Here is a 20,888-nt window from a genome sequence, read left to right as displayed (position 1 = left end):
TTCATGGTAGCACATACAAATTTTCCAAAATTCAAATTTTCACTTGAAAGCTCAAATTTTAACATTGGCAACAAATACTGTCAGTCTTTTTTCTTTTTTTTTCTTTTTTTTTTTTTTTGAGACGGAGTCTCGCTCTGTCGCCCAGGCTGGAGTGCAGTGGCGCGATCTCGGCTCACTGCAAGCTCCGCCTTCTGGGTTTACGCCATTCTCCTGCCTCAGCCTCCTGAGTAGCTGGGACTACAGGCGCCCGCCATCGCGCCCGGCTAATTTTTTGTATTTTTAGTAGAGACAGGGTTTCACCGTGGTCTCGATCTCCTGACCTTGTGATCCGCCCGCCTCGGCCTCCCAAAGTGCTGGGATTACAGGCGTGAGCCACCGCGCCCGGCCTGTCAGTCATTTTTCTTAAAGTCACAGATTCTAACTTACTTTATTTTTGAGAAAATGCCTGCCAAATACTTAGGTCAAAATAACAATAGTTCTATTATGATTCATTCTTTGAAAGTAAAAATGATGTCCCATGATAAAACCAGCTAGTTCAGTTCACAACTCAAACAACTGCACATGTGTTTTCTTGAGTCAGCATCATACTTCTGTGTACAGCAGCAGTGCTTTATGCATACTTGCCATTTCATCACACAAAATAATTAAATGCATGTACATTAAAAGATCAATATTAATAAATTAATAATTTTTACAAAGATTATTTATAAGATATATGTATATATTTATAATATGTATGAACCCCAGTAAGGATGAGATGTTGGCCCTCCAGGGTAGAAGGAGGTTGATATAATCATCTTCCTACCAAATAGCTAGTTGGTTTCCTTCAGGAATGTAGCACATCAAAGGCTTGGCATTGCTCTCTGATGCTGACAGATTAGACATTCAGAGCAGTAGTAGCTAGATCACCTTTGTTCAGAGGAAACTCGTGCTGTTTTATTGGGTGAATGAATAGCCTCCAATCCTGCCAACACAATTATATTCTTTTCCTGAGCACAGCGTGTAGTGCAGAGGTTGACAAGGACAGGCGCTAGCTGAGCTCTACTGGAGGAGTCATCCTATCCACCTGGTTCAACGTTGAGTGCTTCTTCTTCAGCAGATACCCATTGGTGGGCATTGGTATGAGATTTTAAAAAGCCACACCTATTATACCCACTCCTATAGGTCTAGCCATGTGCTTCTTCCCCAAATGTTTGAATTTTGCTCTAAGGCCCAACCAACCAGACAAGTCATTCTTCACTGCCTGAGGGTCCATATATATTCTTACTCAGGCCACTTCTCCCTTTACAGCAAGTTGATGACCAGGTGTACTGTGTGAAACTCTATGTATAGGGTTTCCCCTCACCACTGTCTTTTAGGGACACTCATGAATGGGGGATTGTGATGGTTGACACTGAGTGTCAACTTCATTGGACTGAAGGATGCAAAGTATTGATCCTGGGTGTGTCTGTGAGGGTGTTGCCAAAGGAGATTAACATTTCAGTCAGTGGGTTGGGAAAGGCAGACTCACCCTTAATCTGGGTGGGCACCATTTAATCAGCTGCCAGGACAGCTAGAATATAAAGCAGGCAGAAAAAACATGAAAAGACTAGACTGGTCTAGCTTCCCAGCCCACATCTTTCTCTTGTGCTGGATGCTTCCTGTCCTTGAACATCAGACTCCAAGTTCTTCAGTTTTAGGACTTGGACTGGCTTTTCTTGCTCCTCAGCTTGCAGATGGCTTATTGTGGGACCTTGTGATTGTGTGAGTTAACAAACTCTCATATATATATATATGTCTCCTGTCTAGAACCCTGACTAATACAGATTTTGGTACCAGGAGTGGTTCTAAAGGAACAGAATATTAAGGATGGAGTTATTTCATTGGTTTTGGGGTTTCTGGAATTGGCTGCTTAACATGATTAGACGCAACAATGCGAAGGACTCTACTTCTAAACTTTTTTTTTTCTTTTTTGAGATGGCATCTCACCCTGTTGCCCAGGCTGGAGTGTGGTGGCACGATCTTGGCTCACTACAACCTCTGCCTCCCAGATTCAAGCGATTCTCCTGCCCCAGCCTCCCGAGTAGCTGGGATTACAGGCACTGGCCACCAAGCCCGGCTAATTTTTAAAATATTTTTAGTAGAGACAGGGTTTCACCATGTTGGTCAGGCTGGTTTTGAACTTCTGACCTTGTGATCTGCCTGCCTTGGCCTCCCAAAGTGCTGGGATTATAGGCATCAGCTACCACACCCGGCAGGACTCTACTTTTAATAGTATGGAGAACACTGATAGTCCTTGGCATGAACTGTTTAGAGAGTTATGCAAAATAAATACATTTGACATTCCTGATTCACAGCTCATGAGAGGCAAGGACTTTAGTGACTCTATACACAATACCTTTGACCATATGTGGAGAGCCAAGGAACAAAATGAAGCTGGTTGTTTGCTTTAAGTTCAGTGGACAAAGTGATGAAAGAGAATGGTGAACTCAGGGATTCTAACTCCCAGTTTCAGAAGCAGATACTGAGCCTCAAATCTGCTAAGATTGCCCTGTGTGAGAGTCTTATCTCCTGTAGAGAAAGAGCTGAAATTGTGGAAAAGCAGACATAAGCTCTTACATGTGAGTGGCTGACCTGCAATGAAATGTGCATGCACAGTCTCGCCAGGTGTCTACTGTTGAAGTGAGGGCATTGATTGGAAAACAATGGGACCCTGCAACTTGGAATGGGGACTTGTAAGAGGACCCTGATGAAGCTGGGGACACTGAATTTGTAAACTCTGCTGAACTTTTTTGGCCAGAAGAAAAGCTTTCTCATCCCCAGTAGTGGCAACATCCCCTCCCTGACCCGTGCTGCCATCAGCCTTTCTACCTTTGTCTAAGGAGATAAACCCTGTGCTGCCTGAGGCAACAGCGATGGCCTCTTCTGAGACAGTTGCCAGACAAGGTAATGTTGATTCTCCTCAGGAGCCACCCCCAATACCCCCATTTGCTTCTAGACCTATAACTAGACCTATAACTAGTCTTGGTGGGCCCTTAGAGGTGAGGTTGAGAGTGTGACCCATGAGAAGGTGCACTACACTTGAAAATAACTACTTGAGTTTTCTAATTTATATAAGCAGAAATCCGGAGAACAGGCATGGGAATGGATATTAAGGGTATGGGATAATGGTGGAAGGAACATAGAGTTGGATCAGGATGAATTTATTGATTTGGGCACACTAAGTAGGGACTCTGCATTTAAAGTTGCAGCTTGGTGAGTTAAAATAAGGTTCTAATAGTTTGTTTGCTTGGTTAGCTGAAATATGCATTAAAAGATGGCCCACTGTGAGGGAGCTGGAAATGCCTGATCTCCCTTGGTTTAATATAGAGGAAGGCATCCAAAGGCTTAGGGAGATTGAGATGGTGGAGTGGATTAGTCACTTTAGACCTACTCATCCCAGCTGGGAGGGTCCAGAGGATATACCCTTGATCAATGCCTTGTGAAATAGATTTGTGAGGTTAGTACCTGCGTCTTTGAAGGGCCCTGTAAGTGCTCTTCTCTGTATGTCAGATCTAACAGTGGGAACTGCAGTCACTAAACTACAAAATTTAAATACAGTGGGAATAATTGGATCTCAAGGTGGTAGGGGCCAAGTGGTGGCACTCAACCATCAAAGGCAAGGTGGGCATAGCTACCGTAATGAACAGCAGAGGCAAAGCAGCAATCAGAATGGTCTGACTCGTGTAGAGTTCTGGCATTGGGTAATTAATCAAGGTGTTTCTAGAAGTGAAATTGATAGGAAGCCTACTGTATTCCTACTTAATTTATATAAGCAGAAAATTCTAGGTCGGATGGATAACAGACTAATTTGAATTATAAACACAGAGAATCATGGCCCCTCAATCAATTTCCAGACTTGAGCCAGTTTACAGACCCAGAACCCCTTGAATGAAGGGGAGGCTGGGTCCCCCTGAGGAAAGACCCCATTACACTACCGACAACTTATGCTGTTAATATTTCTCCCATCCTTCCCCAAGGAGACCTATGGCCTTTTACCACGGTAACTGTGCATTGGGGAAAGGGAAATGATCAGATATTTCAGGGACTACTGGACACTGGTTCTGAGCTGACACTGATTCCAGGGTATCCAAAATGTCATTGTGGTCCTCCAGTTAAAGTAGGGACTTATGGAGGTCAGGTAATTAATGGAGTTTTAGCTCAAGTCTGACCTTGGTCCAGTGGGTCCCTGGACTCATCCTGTGGTCATTACCCCAGTGCCAGAAGCATAATTGGCATAGACATACTTAGCAGCTGACAGAACTCCCACATTGGCTCCCTGACTGGTAGGGCGAGGGCTATTATTGTGGGAAAGGCCAAATGGAAGCCATTAGAGCTGCCTCTACCTAGAAAAATAGTAAATCAAAAACAACATTGCATCCCGGGAGATCTACGGAGATCAACTACGGAGATCAGTGCCACCATCAAGGACTTGAAGATGCAGGGGTGGTGATTCCCACCACATCCCTGTTCAACTCTCCCATTTGGCCTGTGCAGAAGACAGAGGGATCTTGGAGAATGATAGTGGATTATCATAAGCTTAACCAAGTGGTGACTCCAGTTGCAGCTGCTGTACCAGATGTGCTTTCATTGTTTAAGCAAATTAGCACATCTCCTGATACCAAGTATGCAGCCATTGACTTGGCAAATGCCTTTTTTCTCCATTCCTGTCCATAAGGCCCACCAGAAGCAAGTTGCCTTCAGCTGGCAAGGCCAGCAATATACCTTTACTGTCCTCCCTCAGGGCTGTATCAACTCTCTGGCTTTGTGTCGTAATCTTATTTGGAGAGCCCTTGATTGCTTTCTGTTTCTGCAAGATACCACACTGGTACATGACGTTGATGACATGCTGATTGGATCCAGTGAGCAAGAAGTAGCAAACACTCTGGACTTATTGGTGAGACATTTACATGCCAGAGGATGGGAAATAAATCCAACTAAAATTCAGGGACCTTCTACCTTGGTAAAATTTTTAGGGGTTCAGTGGTGTGGGGCCTATCGAGATATTCCTTCTAAGGTGAAGGATACGTAGCTGCATTTGGCCCCTCTTACAGCCAAGGAAGAGGCACACTGCCTAGTGGGTCTATTTGGATTTTGGAGGCAACATATTCCTCATTTGGGTGTGTCACTCTGACCCATTTATCGAGTGACCTGAAAGGCTGCCAGTTTTGAGTGGGGTCCAGAACAAGAGAAGGCTCTGCAACAGGTCCAGACTGCTGTGCAAACTGCTCTGCCACCTGGGCCATATGACCCAGCAGATCCAATGGTGCTTGAGGTGTCAGTGGCAGATAGGGATGCTGTTTGGAGCCTCTGGCAGGCCCCCATAGGTGAATCACAACAGAGGCCTCTAGGATTTTGGAGCAAGGCCCCGCCATCTTCTGCAGATAACTACTGTCCTTTTGAGAGTCGGCTCTTGGCCTGTTACTAGGCCAAGAGCCTAGTAAACATGTGGAAACTGGATGTTTGACTATGGGTCATCAAGTCACCATGTGACCTGAACTGCCAATCACGAACTGAGAGCTTTCGGACCCATCTAGCCATAAAGTGGGTTGTGCACAGCAGCATTCCATCATCAAATTGAAGTGGTATATACGTGATTAGGCTCGAGAAGGTCCTGAAGGCACAGTAAGTTACACAAGGAAGTCGTTCAAATGCCCATGGTTTCCACTCCTGCCACCCTGCCTTCTCTCCCCCAGCCTGCACTGATGGCCTCATGAGGAGTTTCCTATGGTCAGTTGACAGAGGAAGAGAAGATTAGGGCCTGCTTCACAGACGGTTCTGCACAATATGCAGACACCACCAGAAAGTGGACATCTACAGCACTACAGCCCCTTTCTAGGACATCCCTGAAGGACAGTGGTGAAGGGAAATCTTCCCAGTGGGCAGAACTTCAACCAGTGCCCCTGGTTGTGCACTTTCCGTGGACGGAGAAATGGCCAGATGTGCGATTATATACTGATTCATGGGCTGTAGCCAATGATTTGGCTGGATGGTCAGGGACTTGGAAGAAGCATGATTGGAAAATTGATGACAAAGAAATTTGGGGAAGAGGTATATGGGTAGACCTCCCTAGTGGTCAAAAACTGTCAAGATATTTGTATCCCATGTGAGTGCTCACCAACAGGTGATCTCAGCAAAGGAGAATTTTAATAATCAAGTGGATAGGATGACCTGTTCTGTGGACACCAGCCTCTTTCTCCAGCCACCCCTGTCATCATCCAGTGGGCTCATGAACAAAGTGGCCATGGTGGCAGGGATTTGGGTTATGTATGGGCTCAGCAACATGGACTTCCACTCACCACGGCTGACCTGGCTATGGCCACTGCTGAGTGCCCAATTTGCCAGCAGCAGAGACCAATACTGAGCCCTCGATATGGCACTATTCCTCAGGGTGATCAGCCAGCTACCTGGTGGCAGGTTGATTATATTGGACGTCTTCCCTTATGGAAAGGGCAGAGGTTTATCCTCACTGGAATAGATATTTACTCCAGAAATGGGTTTGCCATTGCATGCAATGGAGAAAGCATTGCATGCAATGCTTCTGCCAAGACTACCATCCATGGACTCATGGAATGCCTTATCCACTTATCTGTGTCATGGTATTCCACACAGCATTGCCTCTGACCAAGGCACTCACTTAACAGCTAAAGGAGTGTGGCAGTGAGCTCATGCTCATGAAATTCACTGGTCTTACCATGTTCTCCATCATCCTAAAGCAGCTAGGTTGATAGAATGGTAGAATGGCCTTTTGAAGTCACAATTGCAATGCCAACTAGGTGACAATACTTTGCAGGGCTGGGGCAAAGTTCTCCAGAAGGCCATGTATGCTCTGAGTCAGAATCTAATACATGATACTGTTTCTCCCATAGCCAGGTTTCACCAGTCCAGGAATCAAGGGGTGGAAGTAGAAGTGGCACCACTCACCATCACCCCTAATGATCCACTAGCAAAATTTTTGCTTCCAGTTCCTGCAGTGTTACATTCTGCTGGCCTAGAGGTCTTAGTTCCAGAGGGAGGAATGCTGCCACCAGCAGACACAACAATGATTCCATTAAACCGGAAGTTAAGATTGCCACCTGGACACTTTGGGCTCCTCCTATCTTTAAGTCAACAGGCTAAGAAGGGAGTTACAGTGTTGGCTGAGGTGATTGACTCGAACTATCAAGATGAAATCAGTCTACTACTCCACAATGCAGATAAGAAAGAGTATGTATGGAATACAGGAGATCCATTAGGGTGTCTCTTAGTATTACCACCCTGTGAGTAAAGTCAATGGGAAACTACAACAACCCAATCCAGGGAAGATTGCAAATGGCCCAGACCCTTCAGGAATGAAGGTTTGGGTCACTCCACCAGGAAAAAAGCCACGACCTGCTGTGGTGCTTGCTGAAGGCAAGGCAAAGGGAATACAGAATAGGTAGTAGAAGAAGGTAGTCATCAATACCAGTTATGATCACGTGACCAGCTGCAGAAATAAGGACTGTAACTGTCATGAGTATTTCCTCCTTTTGTTAAAAACATGTTTGTACACACTTGCACTAAGAAAATATAATTTTATTTCCTTTTTCCTTTATCAACGTGACATAAGATTTATTCACTTCATATCAACATTTAAGTATTGCTAACTTTATTTAACAGTATTTGGGTTGGGGATTGGTGTGTTTCCAGTTGTACAAAGGATAGCTGTATTGTGCTAGGTGTAATTATAACCTTATTATTATCTTTATCTGAAAATTATGTATGATCTCAGGAGATGCATATGGGTTCAAGTCAACAAGGGGTGGACTTGTGATGGTTAATACTGAGTGTCAACTTGATTGTATTGACGGATGCAAAGTATTGGTCCTGGGTGTGTCTGTGAGGGTGTTGCCAAAGGAGATTAACATTTGAGTCAGTGGGCTGGGAAAGGGAGACCCACCCTTAATCTGGGTGGGCATCATCTAATCAGCTGCCAGCATGGCTACAATATAAAGTAGGCAGAAAAACGTGAAAAGACTAGACTGGCCTAGCCTCCCAGCCCACATCTTTGTCTTGTGTTGGATGCTTGCTGCCCTCAAACATTGGACTCCATGTTCTTCAGTTTTAGGACTTGGATTGGCTTTCCTTGCTCCTTGGCTTGTAGACGGACTACTGTGGGACCTTGTGATTGTGTGAGTTAATATTCCTTAATAAGCTCCCATATCTATATATCTATACATATATATATATATAGATAGATATATATATACACACACACATAAATAAATATATATATATAAAATCCTATTAGTTCTGTCCCTCTAGAGAACCCTGACTAATACAGGGATAGAATGCAATAGCAGCCTATTTTCAGCTGGCACAGAATTTTGAGTTCATTTTTGAACCAAGCACAGGTTTTTCCTCCTAATTTAGCTAGGATGCTCCCCATAAGGCTATGAGTGTAAACTGAGGGAGACATTTCAATGCATCACAAATAGGTGACATGGGGGTCTAGTTCATCTCTTTGTGTAACTTACTTGTGTCTTCAAGACTTGTCATAATCCAGTTCCAAAGTATCACTTCCATTGAATGATGGATTGCTGTTTAGTCCAATTGAGTCTATGACTTGGTGAGTCTGACTAAATATCTACCTTATGATAGGAAGCTCCAGTTTCTTGGTCACTTGATGTTTTGTGGTCTGGCACTTAGTTTCCTTTAGGGTTTAGTAGTGTGTCAGGGGTTGCTTTTCAAATAATGTAGTTTCTTTGCTGCAGATGGTATGATCTTGCTCCAGAACTGAGAGATCTACACTGTGACTCTCTAGGTATGACATATCAGAGACTCTTTACAGCATTTTAATTAACCATGGCAAACTCTAGCACCATGGTATTTGCCAGGTCATATACCCCAGGTGACAAGGCTGCTTATACCGCAGCCTGACTCCGTCTCTTGACAGGAGGAACTGCAAAGTATTGCGGTCATTTTTGCAGTCTGTCACAGAGGTCTTTATGTATTAAACAACACCTTTTGTTATTCCTTTGTAAATAAACTGGTTGAGTAATACAAAACTCTTGAATTAATGGTATGGAATCAGAAAATTGCTAAGCAACCCATTTGGTGAAATTTGCCCTAATGGAAGGAACTTTACCACAAGGGGGGTCTGTAAAAGCAAAAACCAACACTCTACCTTACTTCTAATGCCCAAGTATTTCCCCATGGCATAGTCAGGGGATTGATTCCAGAAATAAACCAAAATGTAACAGGGGCATCCTATCTAATTGTGATACCAAACTAATAAAACTGTCAATATTCCTGCAAACCTAGACTTCAAAACAAAACAAAAATGATTTTGTCTCTTAATTTTACTCTGCTGATGTCTCAATATATGTTATAACCTTTGTGAACATGATGGTCATGTGAGAAAGTTGCTGTGTTCTCAGTTTGAACAGACTCATTTAAGCCTGGTGATCTTGGTAATTTTATGGCATTTTTTCCTTTAAATGCTCACTGTGTAGGTTTGACGAATCAATTCTTCTGAGGTCTGACTTTCTCGCACCCTACAAAGAAACTTATTTATTTTTTAAATGCATTTATTTCTGAATCTTCCTTTGTCACTCCTATTGGCCATTTGTATTTCTTCTTTTGTGCAGCGCCTTCAAGGTATCTGCCATATTGTGAGTGATTTTCAGTTCTTTTGATATTCTGAATACTGGTTTTTAATTGGTTATGTGTGTTGCAAATATCTCCCCCCACCATGTGGCTTTTAATTTTTTCCACAAATTTTTATGGTGCCTTTTGATGAACAGTGGTTCTTAATTTAAAGGTGTCACATTTATTAATCTTTCTTCATGGTCAGTGTTTTTTGTATCTTGTATAAGAAATAATTCTTTACTCCATGGTCATGAAGATATTTCCTTATAACCGGCGTCTTATTGATGAGAATTTACATTTTTTTAAATGGTGCTTTACTATTACAAACAGTTGCTGCAGGGCCTTGTTATATATATTTTGGCATACTTGGCATGTTTTCTGAAAGAATATCTGTATAGAATAAACCAGCAGAGAAATTACTAGGTAGGATGTTATTTTAAATGTTGATAGTCACTGAAAAATTGGCTTTCAAAAGATATCGAACATGTCTTTCATTCAAGATACTTATCATACTGTATTACAATTATTGGTTAATCTGTTCATCCACCTATGAAGAGATAATCATAGCTTCCCATATGGTTCTGGATGCTGAAAAAAACAAAGCAAGTCTGTTCTTTAACATGGTTGTAATTGGGTTGAATTCATCAACTGCACAGGAGAAAAACAGCAGAGATTGTGAAAAATGTTGCCTGGACATGGCTTAAGATCTAGAACTTGGATGTTGAGATCGGACTGCAGCAAAGAATGTTTCTCCTTCAAGGAAATAATATACAATGACTTCCAAAGAAGTATTCTAATACGTTTTGAGATAAACAAAGGTTGGATCAGTAAACCTAAAGATGACTAGAAAAGATGGCAAATTGTACTCTGATGGTGATTTTTTTAGCTTTTTTAGATTTTTAACAGAATATATTGTTATATGAAAAAATGGGCTCCAAAATATGTGCCCAATTGTGAAGATAATGAGATTTCCCTCTTCGGTTTGCTTGTTTTTTTCTTATTTTTCTACAATGAAAATAACTTGCCTTAATAATAATAATATATTGCTAATGTTTATATCAGATAGGCTAATTGGTTTTAGAAGTGTATATTCTGGGGTCAATATTAGACAATAACAATACTGTATACAAACTTTTATCTTTATTTCTTTTGTTTTATTTTGAGACAGGGTCTCACTTTGTTGCCCAGGCTAGAGTACAGTGGTGAAATCATGGCTCACTGCAACCTCGACATCCCAGGCTCAGGTGATCCCCTCCACCTCACCCTCCTGAGAAGCTGGCACTACAGGTGTGTAGCACCATGCCTGGCTAGTTTTTATTTTTTTTGTAAAGAATGGGTCTCGCTATGTTGCCCATGTTGGTCTTGAACTCCTGGCTCCAGTCATCCACCCATATCAGCCTCCCAAAGTGTTGGGATTACAGGTGTGAGCCACTGAGCCTGGCCAGATTTTTATACTATTAAAGCTTTATGATTGAGTGTGTTGTTTTATAAATTAAGTTTAAAAATTTTTTTGAGATAACTTATGAAATTGAATAGATCCACATGCAATTGTAAGAAATAATAATAGAGATCCTCTATACCATTTACCCAGTTCCTGCAGTGGTAACATCCTGAGAAATGATAGTACCACATCACAACCAGGATATTGACATTGATACAATCCATCTATCTTACTCAGATTTCTCCAATTTTACTTGTGCTAATTTGTGAGGGTGTGCAAGTCAAGATGTATGTATAATTCTATCCAATTTAATCATATGTGTGAGTCTCTACCACCATAGTCAAGACACAAAACAATTTCATTACCAGAGTATTCCTTGTATTGCCTTTACAAAACCATGCCTACCTCCCTAACTCTGGACAATCATTAATCTACTTTTCATTTCTCAAATTTTATCTTTTCAAAAGTGTTATATAAATGGAACTATACAGCATGCAACCTTTTGGGATTGGCTTTTTTGATTCAGCATTATTCCCCGGAAATTCATTCAAGTTGTTGCCTCTATTGATATTTTATTCTATCTTTTGCTGAGTAGTATTCTGTGGTATGAATGTACCACTATTTGTTTAACTGTTCACCCACTGAAGGACATTAGGGTTTGTATTCATCTCCTATTATAGCTGTAATAATTTACCATAAATGTAGTGGCTTGAAACAACTCAAATGTGTTATCTTGTAGTTTAGAGGTTAGAAGTCCTAAAATCAAGGTGTTGGCCAGCTGTCTTCCTTCTGCAGGCTCTAGGGGAAAATCTGTTTCTTTGCCATTTCCAGTTTCTAAAGGCTGCTGCATTCCTAGGCTTGTGGCCCCTTTAACCTTTGCAGTCAGCAGTATAGCATCTTCAAAACTCTCTCTCTGACCTCTGCTTCTGACATCACATCTTTTTTTCTGACTTTGACTCTCTTTCCTCCCTCTAGGATACTTGGTATTACATTGAGCCCACCAGGATAATCCAGAATAATCCCCTGTCTCAATATGCTTGATTTAATCACATTTTTTAGCCATGTATGGTAAAATATTCACAGGTTCCATGGATTAGAGTGTGCTCATTTTTGGGAGGCCATTATTCTGTTCATTACAGGATTGTTTCCAGATGTTGGCTATGTGAGTACAGATACTACAAACTTTTATACAGGTTTGTGTGTGTGAACATCTTTATTTCTCTGGGATAAATACCCAGAAGTATAATTACTGGGTTGTATAGTAATTGCTTATTTTGTTGTATAAGAAACTGCCAATCCGTTTTCCAGAGTGGCTGTAATAGTTTATATTCCCACCACAATGTATGAGTGATCCAATATCTCTGCATCCATGCCAGCATTTGATGTTGTCACTATTATTTATTTTAGCCAGTCTGATAGGTGTGTAGTGATATCTCATTGTGGTTTTAATTTCCATTTTGTTATTGACTCATGATGTTGTTGACAGTTGTTGTGATACTTTGGTTCTTGTCTTCTTAGTTTAAAAAAATTTAAATAAGAGATGCATAGCAAAGGAGATGGAGCATAGAGTAATTTATTGTAAAGGGAAAAGAATATTTTGAAAGTTAAGTGCAGAATAGACAGTACACCCTGAGAGAGAGATAATTCAGAGTGGTCTGCTTATAAGGATGAGACAGTGAAGACTGGCACTAGGAAGACTCTCTTTATGGGAGTATTACATGGTTATTTATAAGGAGTGGAAAGAGGTGTTATTAGTAAGCATGTTCTGGGTGGTCCTATGGGTGTACATGCACAGTAGCTGTGCATACTTGTTCATACATCGCACGTCTCATCAGCATCTGAAATCTACACCCGGGGTGTGCTTTTTACTGTGATAATGAAAGAAGGGTCAGTTTGAGAAAGGTAAAATCGAAGTGTGCATGCACTCTACAGGGGAAATTTCTTGCTGAAGATAGCTTTGCTTGAATGAGCTCAATTACAATGCGAATGCTGAGGTTTATGGCGTTGATTGTGGAAAGGTCATCACGGCTGCTGCGTCCCGAGGACATGGTCTATCTATCCTGCCTCAATGTTGAACATCTTTTCATGTGGGTGTTGATTTTCAAAAAGGTAGCAGTATCGTCTCTAACGCAGTGGTTAGTAATGTTAAGTGCAACATGCATGTTAAAGAGTTTTAAATTTTATTGCAGACAAATAAGGGAGGGAGACTCTGGTAAAGTCCTGGCCTGGAGGAAGCTCTGCCGTAGAGTAGTGGACGCGTCTTTGTAGGAACAAAGGGCTGGACCGCTGCCACTCTGAGGCCAGGGACCTAGGCCAGGAGACACTGAATGCCAGGGAGGTGCCAGATGAGGTGGAGGGACCTGAGTCCACGGAGAGCTGCGAAGAGAGGACTCATCTGAGTCAGGACTGCACGGCGCGACCCCGCCTAGGCCCCGCCCCTCGGACGGTCCGGTGTCCCGGCCCCTCCCCCTCGTCCCTCGCGGGCGCTCCAGGCTCCAGCCAGAACGCATGGCAGGCGTGGAAACCGCTGCGAGGCGGCGCCACCACGGAGGCTGAGGTTGCCGGCAGTATCCATGGCGTCCCAGGGCGGCAGCTCCCTCGGGCTCCTGGCCTGGCTCTTGCTTCTTCAGCCATGGCTCGACGAGGCCCGGGCGGGCAGGGCGGGTGCGCAGGGAGGCATAGCACTGTTCTTCCCCTCCGCTCTCCCCTCAGGGCCAGGTGGCCAGGACCCCGGAGCGAGCAGATGGGAGCCGCCACCTGTAGGGGCTCCAGGATCCCAAGCGGCCGGTCAGTCCAGACGGAAGACAGTGACCCCCGCTCCGGTGTTATTTCCCTCAGGTGAGTCTGATTTCTTACCAGGCTCTGGCAATTCCACACACCATCATCAACATGGACCAACGGGACAGTAGCATTAAACGTCAGGTGACGCTTCTGGGCCATGCCCAGCCGCAGAGAACTGGCCTGGTTTGAGGGGGAGGGGACCTGCCCTAGAGGAGGAGGGGCTCAGGGGACACGATCTGTCCAGGGGCGGAGCGGCTCCCTGAGACCTGGGAGGATACAGCCATTTTCCGAAGAGCCTCAGGGGATGCAGGCCTTGCTTTGAGGGTTCTGAGGCTCATGGTGAAGGTGCTACAGCAGCGTTACTTTTAGTCCCTTCCTTTCATTGACCTGCCCCAGCCTGCGGCAAGCGGTTTGCAAGGATAATTGGAGGATTGCGGAGCCCAGATAGGAAGTGGCCCTGGCAGGTGAGCCTGCAGACCAGCAACAGACACATCTGCGGAGGCTCCCTTATTGCCAGGCGCTGGGTGCTTACTGCCGCCCACTGCATCTCTAGGTGAGTGTTTGGGGCTCAGAGCTTGGGCCCTGATCAGGCTGCGGGAACTGGAGCCAGTCTGTCCTCCTTCCTCAACCTCCTCTTCCTCATCTGTAAAAGGGGGTGACAGCCCCATAGTTTTTATCCAGTCTGGGTGAGACCTGATGATTAGCATTTCTAACAAGTTTCTAGGTGCTGCTGCTGCCGCAGCTGATCTGGAGACCACCGGCTAAAGTGATCAGGGGTCCTGGAGGGATGTGGTTTGGAGAGAGGGAGGTAGCTGCTGGCTGGCATAGGAAGATGGTACCAGGTGGGAAGCACCTGGAAGGTGTGGAAGCAGAGTGTAGACCCTGGAGGATCTTTCTGCAGTCATCTGGAATACAGAGTGAAGCTGGGAGACACAAATGTGCATCATCGCTCCAAAACAGCACTTGTAGTCCCAGTTCGTGACATCGTTATCCACCGATATTTTATGTCTTCTGGAATAATTGAAAATGACATTGCCCTTGCTCTGCTTCACTTCCCTGTGAATTACTCCACGCACATCCAGCCTGTGTGCCTCCCTGAACAGGCTTTCATGGTACAAGCTGATACGAAGTGCTGGGTGACAGGATGGGGCAAAGTGAATGAAACAGGTGAGACTATGAAGCAAGACTACAGCAGCCCCAGACCAGGGAAAATGTTGCTTGGTGCCCTGGGGTTGATCTACAAGCTAAAGGGAGGGACAGGGAGGCAGATTTTTTTTAGTAAGTCAGGGAGGAGGGTGCAGTAGATGCTGCCAGGGAATAATTTTAACAACGGGTCTATGAAATTCTTTTGGTTTGTCAGGACCTGGGGATTTGGGTGCCAGGCATGGTGGGTTCTCTCTCGGGTGGATTTTAACTCTGGGGGTGATGAGCTAGCTGTCTGCCCTTTTAAGGTGTCCCTCCCAGGAAGTACCTACCTTGGTAGATAAGGAGCTTCCTGTGTATGAGAAGAGGCCAGAGACCTGTCAGTGAGGTGTAGGGCCTCCTACCCTTGGGGAGAGGCTGGATTTGGTACCTTCGGGCCATTACCTGTCTGACAGTCTGTGATCCTGCTCTAGAAAGTATAGATGCTTTACTGATGTACAGGATACTGTGTCACTATTAGTACTACTATTCAGAGTGACAGATGCTTGGTTTTGGTTTCTCAGGGTGGTAATGCCTTGCCTTCCCTTTCCTGTGTGTTCTTATTTCCCCTGTTTTTGTTTGGATCTTATGTCCTTGTCTCCCCATGTCAACATTGGGCCTCATATCTTCCTTTGTCAAATGGGACAATATCCAATGCCTAAGAGGGTGTCTGTGTGTGAACACACGGTATTGAGACCCAGAGTGGGTAAGGGGTTCTCCTGTCCTGTCCCACTTATGCAGACCCACTCAGTTGTAAATTGTCTCTCTGCAGATTCATCAAAAAAGATAGTAACTGAGCTTCAGGAGGCTGAACTAAGCATTATGCTTCATGAGAAATGTAATAAGGTATTCAAGGAAAAGATGAGAATTAGGAATGAAATGGTCAAGAAGGGGACCGTCTGTGGCTATAATGACCAAGGGAAGGATTCCTGTCAGGTCAGTTCATGGGCCTCTTGCTACCTCAGCACTGTAGTTGTCTCCTTAAAGCTTCCTCATCCCCAGCCAGTAGGGCCTGGGTTATCTCCTAGCCTCTCCGTTACCCTTATTCATGGTAATGGGACATGAGGACAAGCCACCAAGGCTCTCCTGGGCAGCCTACGTGATCCTTCAGGAGAGAGCAGCTGACACAGCCTGGAGTGGGCGGAGGGGTGAATCAGGCAGGTCCCACCAACGATACATGCTCCATGTCTTGAGCCCCTTCTGTGTGGCAGGCAGTGTACTCAGGTAAGCACCTGACTCATCATTGTCTCAGAGTAGGCACGATTCCATTATGTATATTCTGTTTTTTGGAACACACCTTTTTATTAGGTACATGATTTTGGTTTATTGGAAATTGTCAATTCTCAGATCTCATATTGACAGATACCCAAGGCTAGGGAGGGTCTTAGGGGTTCCTGGGGAAGCCCCCTGAGTGCCTAGCTCTGCAGCCCATTGCAGTGCAATTAGCCTGCTCTGATGTGGATGCTATTTCTTTCCTACAGTGACTATCTTTCTTTTTCCAGGGAGATTCTGGGGGGCCCCTGGTCTGTGAATTAAATGGCACATGGTTCCAGGTGGGAATTGTGAGCTGGGGCATTGGCTGCAGTAACAAAGGATATCCTGGAGTTTACACAGAAGTTAGTTTCTACAAGAAATGGATTATTGATCACTTGAGACAAGCTTCCTGTCTGAATTCAGCAGACTCCCTCATCCTAGTCCTGTGTCTGATGATGCCCCTGGGCATCCTGGTGACCCGGTGATTGGATCCCATTCTACTTTCCCTGTTTCTGAGTCTCACACTTAGGTATCTCCTCTGACCAACCTCCCACTCCTTCTGAATGCCTTTTCCACAAATCCCAGTTGGAATCCACGGGCCCTCTGGAGATCCATACAATAGAGCATGGCAGGGAGACTGGGCCTTGGAAAGTACCCCTGCCTTGTGCTCTGGTCACCTGCCTCAGCCATGCCTGCACCAGGGCTGTGCTCTGGCTGGTGGGAAGGAGGGAGTGAACTGATTGCAGCTAGAGGGCCACCCGCCCTGCCAGGTGGGCCACGGTGACTCATCAATATCTGGGGGAACATCTATCAAAGAAGAAACATCATCAATGGTGAAGCAAGCGTTCAACGTGGTTCTGGTGTCAGGGCTCCCACCTGAGACTTTGAGAAACTAACCAGCTGGGTGATTGCTCAGAGAGTGAAGGAGGCGTTACCAGGTCCCTGCAGAGGTGTGAGGCCTGGGACTTCCACTGTGGCTCCACTGTCTGGGGCTGGAAGAAGATCCCCTGCAGCCCAGTGTGGATCCATCTGCGAGTGGACAGCCTCTGCCACACCAGCTCTCTTGGGGCAACCCATTCTTGCACCTCTTTCCTCAGTGCCCTAGTGGCCACTTTCAGGGACACTACAAGTTGTGTTGGGTCTGTTACGGAGTGTGGAGTTTTCAGAAATCAACTAAATAAATGTTTGGAGAGTCTCCTCTGTTTCTGAAGCTCTGCTCACTGGGGTGTGAGGTTGTATGTAACATACTCTATAAAGAATTGGCTTCCCATTTATTAGGAAGATATTCATGGTTTTTATTAAACTCTGGCAGAGCCAGGGATGAGGAGTTTTCTGCGCTCATTAAGTCTGACAGGTGGCTTTACCCAGTGGGTTCTGCTGCTGGGTTTTTTTTTTTTTGCCATCGGCATCTCTGTAGCTGGGAATGTGGCACTTGAGTTTAACAAACCCTGCATCAGGAGCATCAAGAGGGACAGAGACTGAGGTGTGGCACACTCAGACATCTTCCTGCTTCTCCTTGCTGCCCTATAACAAGTGTGGGAGGGAGGGAGAGAGAGAGGGGGAGAGAGAAAGAGAGAGAGAGAGAGAGAGAGAGAGAGAGAGAGAGAACCTGCTGCCTGAGGGAGCTGGGGCTCAGTGGGTGAAAACACTCTGCTTTTCAAACTCTACCTGGTTACAGCTAAACCCAGCAAGTTCTAGGTCATGACCTACAGAAATGCCCGTGAAGAAGAGTTGGATGCCCAGGACTTGCCACCTATTTCTGTTACTTGCATCTTTCTTTCAGAACAGACTGACCCTTTTCCATGTTCCATCTGCTGGGAATGCCAGTATGGCTTCTCATTTCCTTCTTTCTTCTTCCTCATCAGTTCAGCCCCAATATATGCATTACCCCTTTCCACAAACCACTCCTGTGGACTCTGCTGGGCTGTGTAATGTAATGTGCCTTCTTCTGGGCGCCCTGGACTCTGCAGTCTCTGTGCCTGTTAATTTCTCTGTTTCCACTGGTTGACATGTTGTTCTTCATGGCTGTGGGACTCTGTCTAATCTTTCCTTATCTTCCATCCTCCAGCTCCAGGCTTGGAACAGAGCAGGAGTTTAGGAACTATTTGGTGAGTGAGTGAGTGAATGAATAGATAATTAGGTGCTCATATATTCTCTATTGCCTTACTCTTTTCTCTCACTGCCCTTTCACTTCATTGCTTTGTCCCCTTTTTGCTTTCCAGGTTGCCTTCATCATGGGGAAAAAACACAACTGGGTAGGCCAGGGTTACAGCCCCTGCAGTGGAGAAAGTCCCAGGCTCCAGGAAGTTTATGGTTCCGGATGGGGTGCCCTTTGGTCTGCCAATATTAGGGCATGTTTCTTGTTACAGGAGAATAGAAATTCCATTCAAGCATCTTGGCTACTGAGGAATAGCCTCAGGCTACCAGAAAAGATGGGCATGGCCCCCCAGGGAACAAAACATCAAGTGCCAAGTAAACATTAGTTGATTTTACTCTTTCCAACAAATACTTATGCATTATCTTTTATGAATCAGGCACTGGACTTCATCCACAGATAAGATGTAGATGGCAGGTGGGGGACAGAGGTGGTCATTACAAGGACTCCTAGGTAAGGAGCTTGGTGGCTGGGTAGAACCTGAAAGAGATAGATGACACAGGGAGAGGAGTTGTTGACTGACAGGCACTCAGTTTTACTAAAAATGCGAGACTTGAACAAAAAGGAAGTAAAAACAAACAACAAAAATCTCTATGGGTTTCTAGTCATAAGGGGCAAGTGACATAGAGCGCAATAAACATTTTTAGTGGTCTTGAAATACCATTTGCCGACTGGCCATGGTGGTTCACGCCTGTAATCCCAGCACTTTGGGAGGCCGAGGTTGGTGGATCACCTGAGGTCAGGAGTTCGAGACCAGCCTGGCCAACATTGTGAAACCCCGTCTCTACTAAAAATATAAAAAAATTAGCCAGGCGTGGTGGCGGGTACCTGTGATTCCAGCTACTTGGGAGGCTGAGGCATGAGAATCTCTTGAACCTGGGAGGCGGAGGTTGCAGTGAGTTGAGACTGCTCCATTGCACTCCAGCCTGGGCCACAAGAACAAAACTCCATCCCCCACCCCCCACCAAAAAAAGAACAACAACAACAACAACAAAAAAGGAAATACCATTTGCCACCAAAAGAAACCAGGGCTTCTTGGAGAAATGGCTTGAAAAATTTACAGGTATGAAACAGGAAAAGTATAAAATAAGCCTGAAATTTCTTGTCATACTAGATAGCAAGGAAACTATCGTGTCAACAGGACGCAGAACCAATCAGAAGAGGCACCCTGTGTTCTGACATGTGGCGTACCTGCTAGATCCCATTGCAGAGAAATCACAGCCATCCCTCAGCTTCTGAAGATACTGATTCACAGCTGCACCCCTCACAAAATGGGCAGTCAGTCACAGGGAACTGATTCCCTCAGGATTAAGTCTCTTCACAGGGGTATTCCATAGCAAATAATTGCTATGCAGAGATATAAAGGCCCAGCCTTCTTCCCTCTATTTGGGACAACTTGGAAAGTCCTCTTGCAGGATAGCTGAGATGTTAGTTGCAACGGCCTTCTGTGAGCAGTTCTCCTATGAGCACTCCTCAACAAACCACTGGACAGAATTCTCTCTCAGAGTCTGTTCTGGGAACCCAATCTAAGCCACCCTGCCTGGCAAAAGATGTCTTTGGTGTGTTTTGGGATTCTATTGCTGTGTAACAATCACCCCCTACTCAGTGGCCTAAAACAACACATTGTATTACGGTCAATTCTCATTATTCAAGCATTCAGACTTGCAAATTCACCTACTTGCTGAAATTTATTTTAACCCCCAAATCAGTACTCGGAGTGATTTGTGGACATGCACAGGGCAGTGGAAAAATTTGAGTTTTCTGATGCCTATGTTCCTAGCTGAGGCTGTACAATGTGCTATTTTGTCTGCTTTCATCTCTCTTACTGTAAACAAGCGTCTTTTTTGTCATCTCTTAACTGTCACTTTTAATAAAACATTTTTTGTGCTTGTTGTTGGTTATTTTGCTGTTTAAAAGGGGCTTGGTACTTCCACTTGTGTGCTTTCACAAACTTTGAATCAGTTGTGTAACCTTTCAAGTTTGAGCTCCTTGTAAGAAAGGCAGTAGTTGAAAAACATGTAAGCTGCCAACAGCGTAGAAACCCTGAGAGTGCTCCCTTTCTTCACTTTGACATACTTGTAATACCAGTAGTGGCTGTGTTGAAATGCCCCAACGGTGCCTTTAGGGATGAAATCTCACATCAGTATCCAGCGTGTCATCCCTCTATTTTGACATCCATGAGTACAGTTCTTTTCCTAAACTGGTAGAACTGACACCATCTAGGAGTCTTGGATGTCCACTGTCCTAATGTTTTTGTTATGATTAGCCTGGAGTTATGGGTTTTGGGGGAAAATACCACAGAGATGAAGTACCCTCCTTGTCACATCATATCAGGAGGTTACATGCTATCAACATGGCATCACTGGTGATCTCAACTTTCATCTTTGATTAAGATTATATTTGCTAGGTTTCTGTACTTTAAAGTTACATTTATATATATAAAAACTC

At 44.6% G+C, this 20,888-nt stretch overlaps 1 protein-coding gene across 2 annotated transcripts; it reads left to right on the top strand.

The window, feature by feature from the left end:
* Window positions 1-13,378: 13,378 nt before the first annotated feature.
* On the top strand, window positions 13,379-17,480 carry LOC713144 (serine protease 44-like). 2 transcript variants are annotated; one of them, XM_015131121.3, is made up of 5 exons: window positions 13,379-13,906; window positions 14,246-14,402; window positions 14,751-15,016; window positions 15,804-15,967; window positions 16,534-17,480. In XM_015131121.3, the coding sequence occupies exons 1-5, from the start codon at window positions 13,642-13,644 to the stop codon at window positions 16,768-16,770; spliced, it is 1,089 nt and encodes a 362-aa protein (XP_014986607.3). In that variant the 5' UTR covers window positions 13,379-13,641; the 3' UTR covers window positions 16,771-17,480. The 2 variants fall into 2 exon arrangements, with proteins under 2 accessions (XP_014986607.3, XP_028699882.2); XM_028844049.2 differs by having other exon boundaries at window positions 16,513-17,480.
* The last annotated feature ends 3,408 nt before the right edge of the window (window positions 17,481-20,888 follow it).

This window comes from Macaca mulatta, chromosome 2 (assembly GCF_049350105.2).
Source record: "Macaca mulatta isolate MMU2019108-1 chromosome 2, T2T-MMU8v2.0, whole genome shotgun sequence".
Classification (NCBI taxonomy): domain Eukaryota; kingdom Metazoa; phylum Chordata; class Mammalia; order Primates; family Cercopithecidae; genus Macaca; species Macaca mulatta.
Note: the sequence above shows the minus strand (reverse complement) of the source record. Positions and strands in the feature narration are given on the sequence as shown.

What these genes read in the sequence shown, in the direction of transcription:
- LOC713144 (XM_015131121.3), top strand. Translation starts at nt 13,642, where the DNA reads ATGGCGTCCCAGGGCGGCAGCTCCCTCGGGCTCCTGGCCTGGCTCTTG. An exon ending in GGGCAAAGTGAATGAAACAG is followed by an intron (nt 15,017 to 15,803) that starts GTGAGACTATGA and finishes GTCTCTCTGCAG; the next exon opens with ATTCATCAAAAAAGATAGTA. An exon ending in AAGGGAAGGATTCCTGTCAG is followed by an intron (nt 15,968 to 16,533) that starts GTCAGTTCATGG and finishes TTCTTTTTCCAG; the next exon opens with GGAGATTCTGGGGGGCCCCT.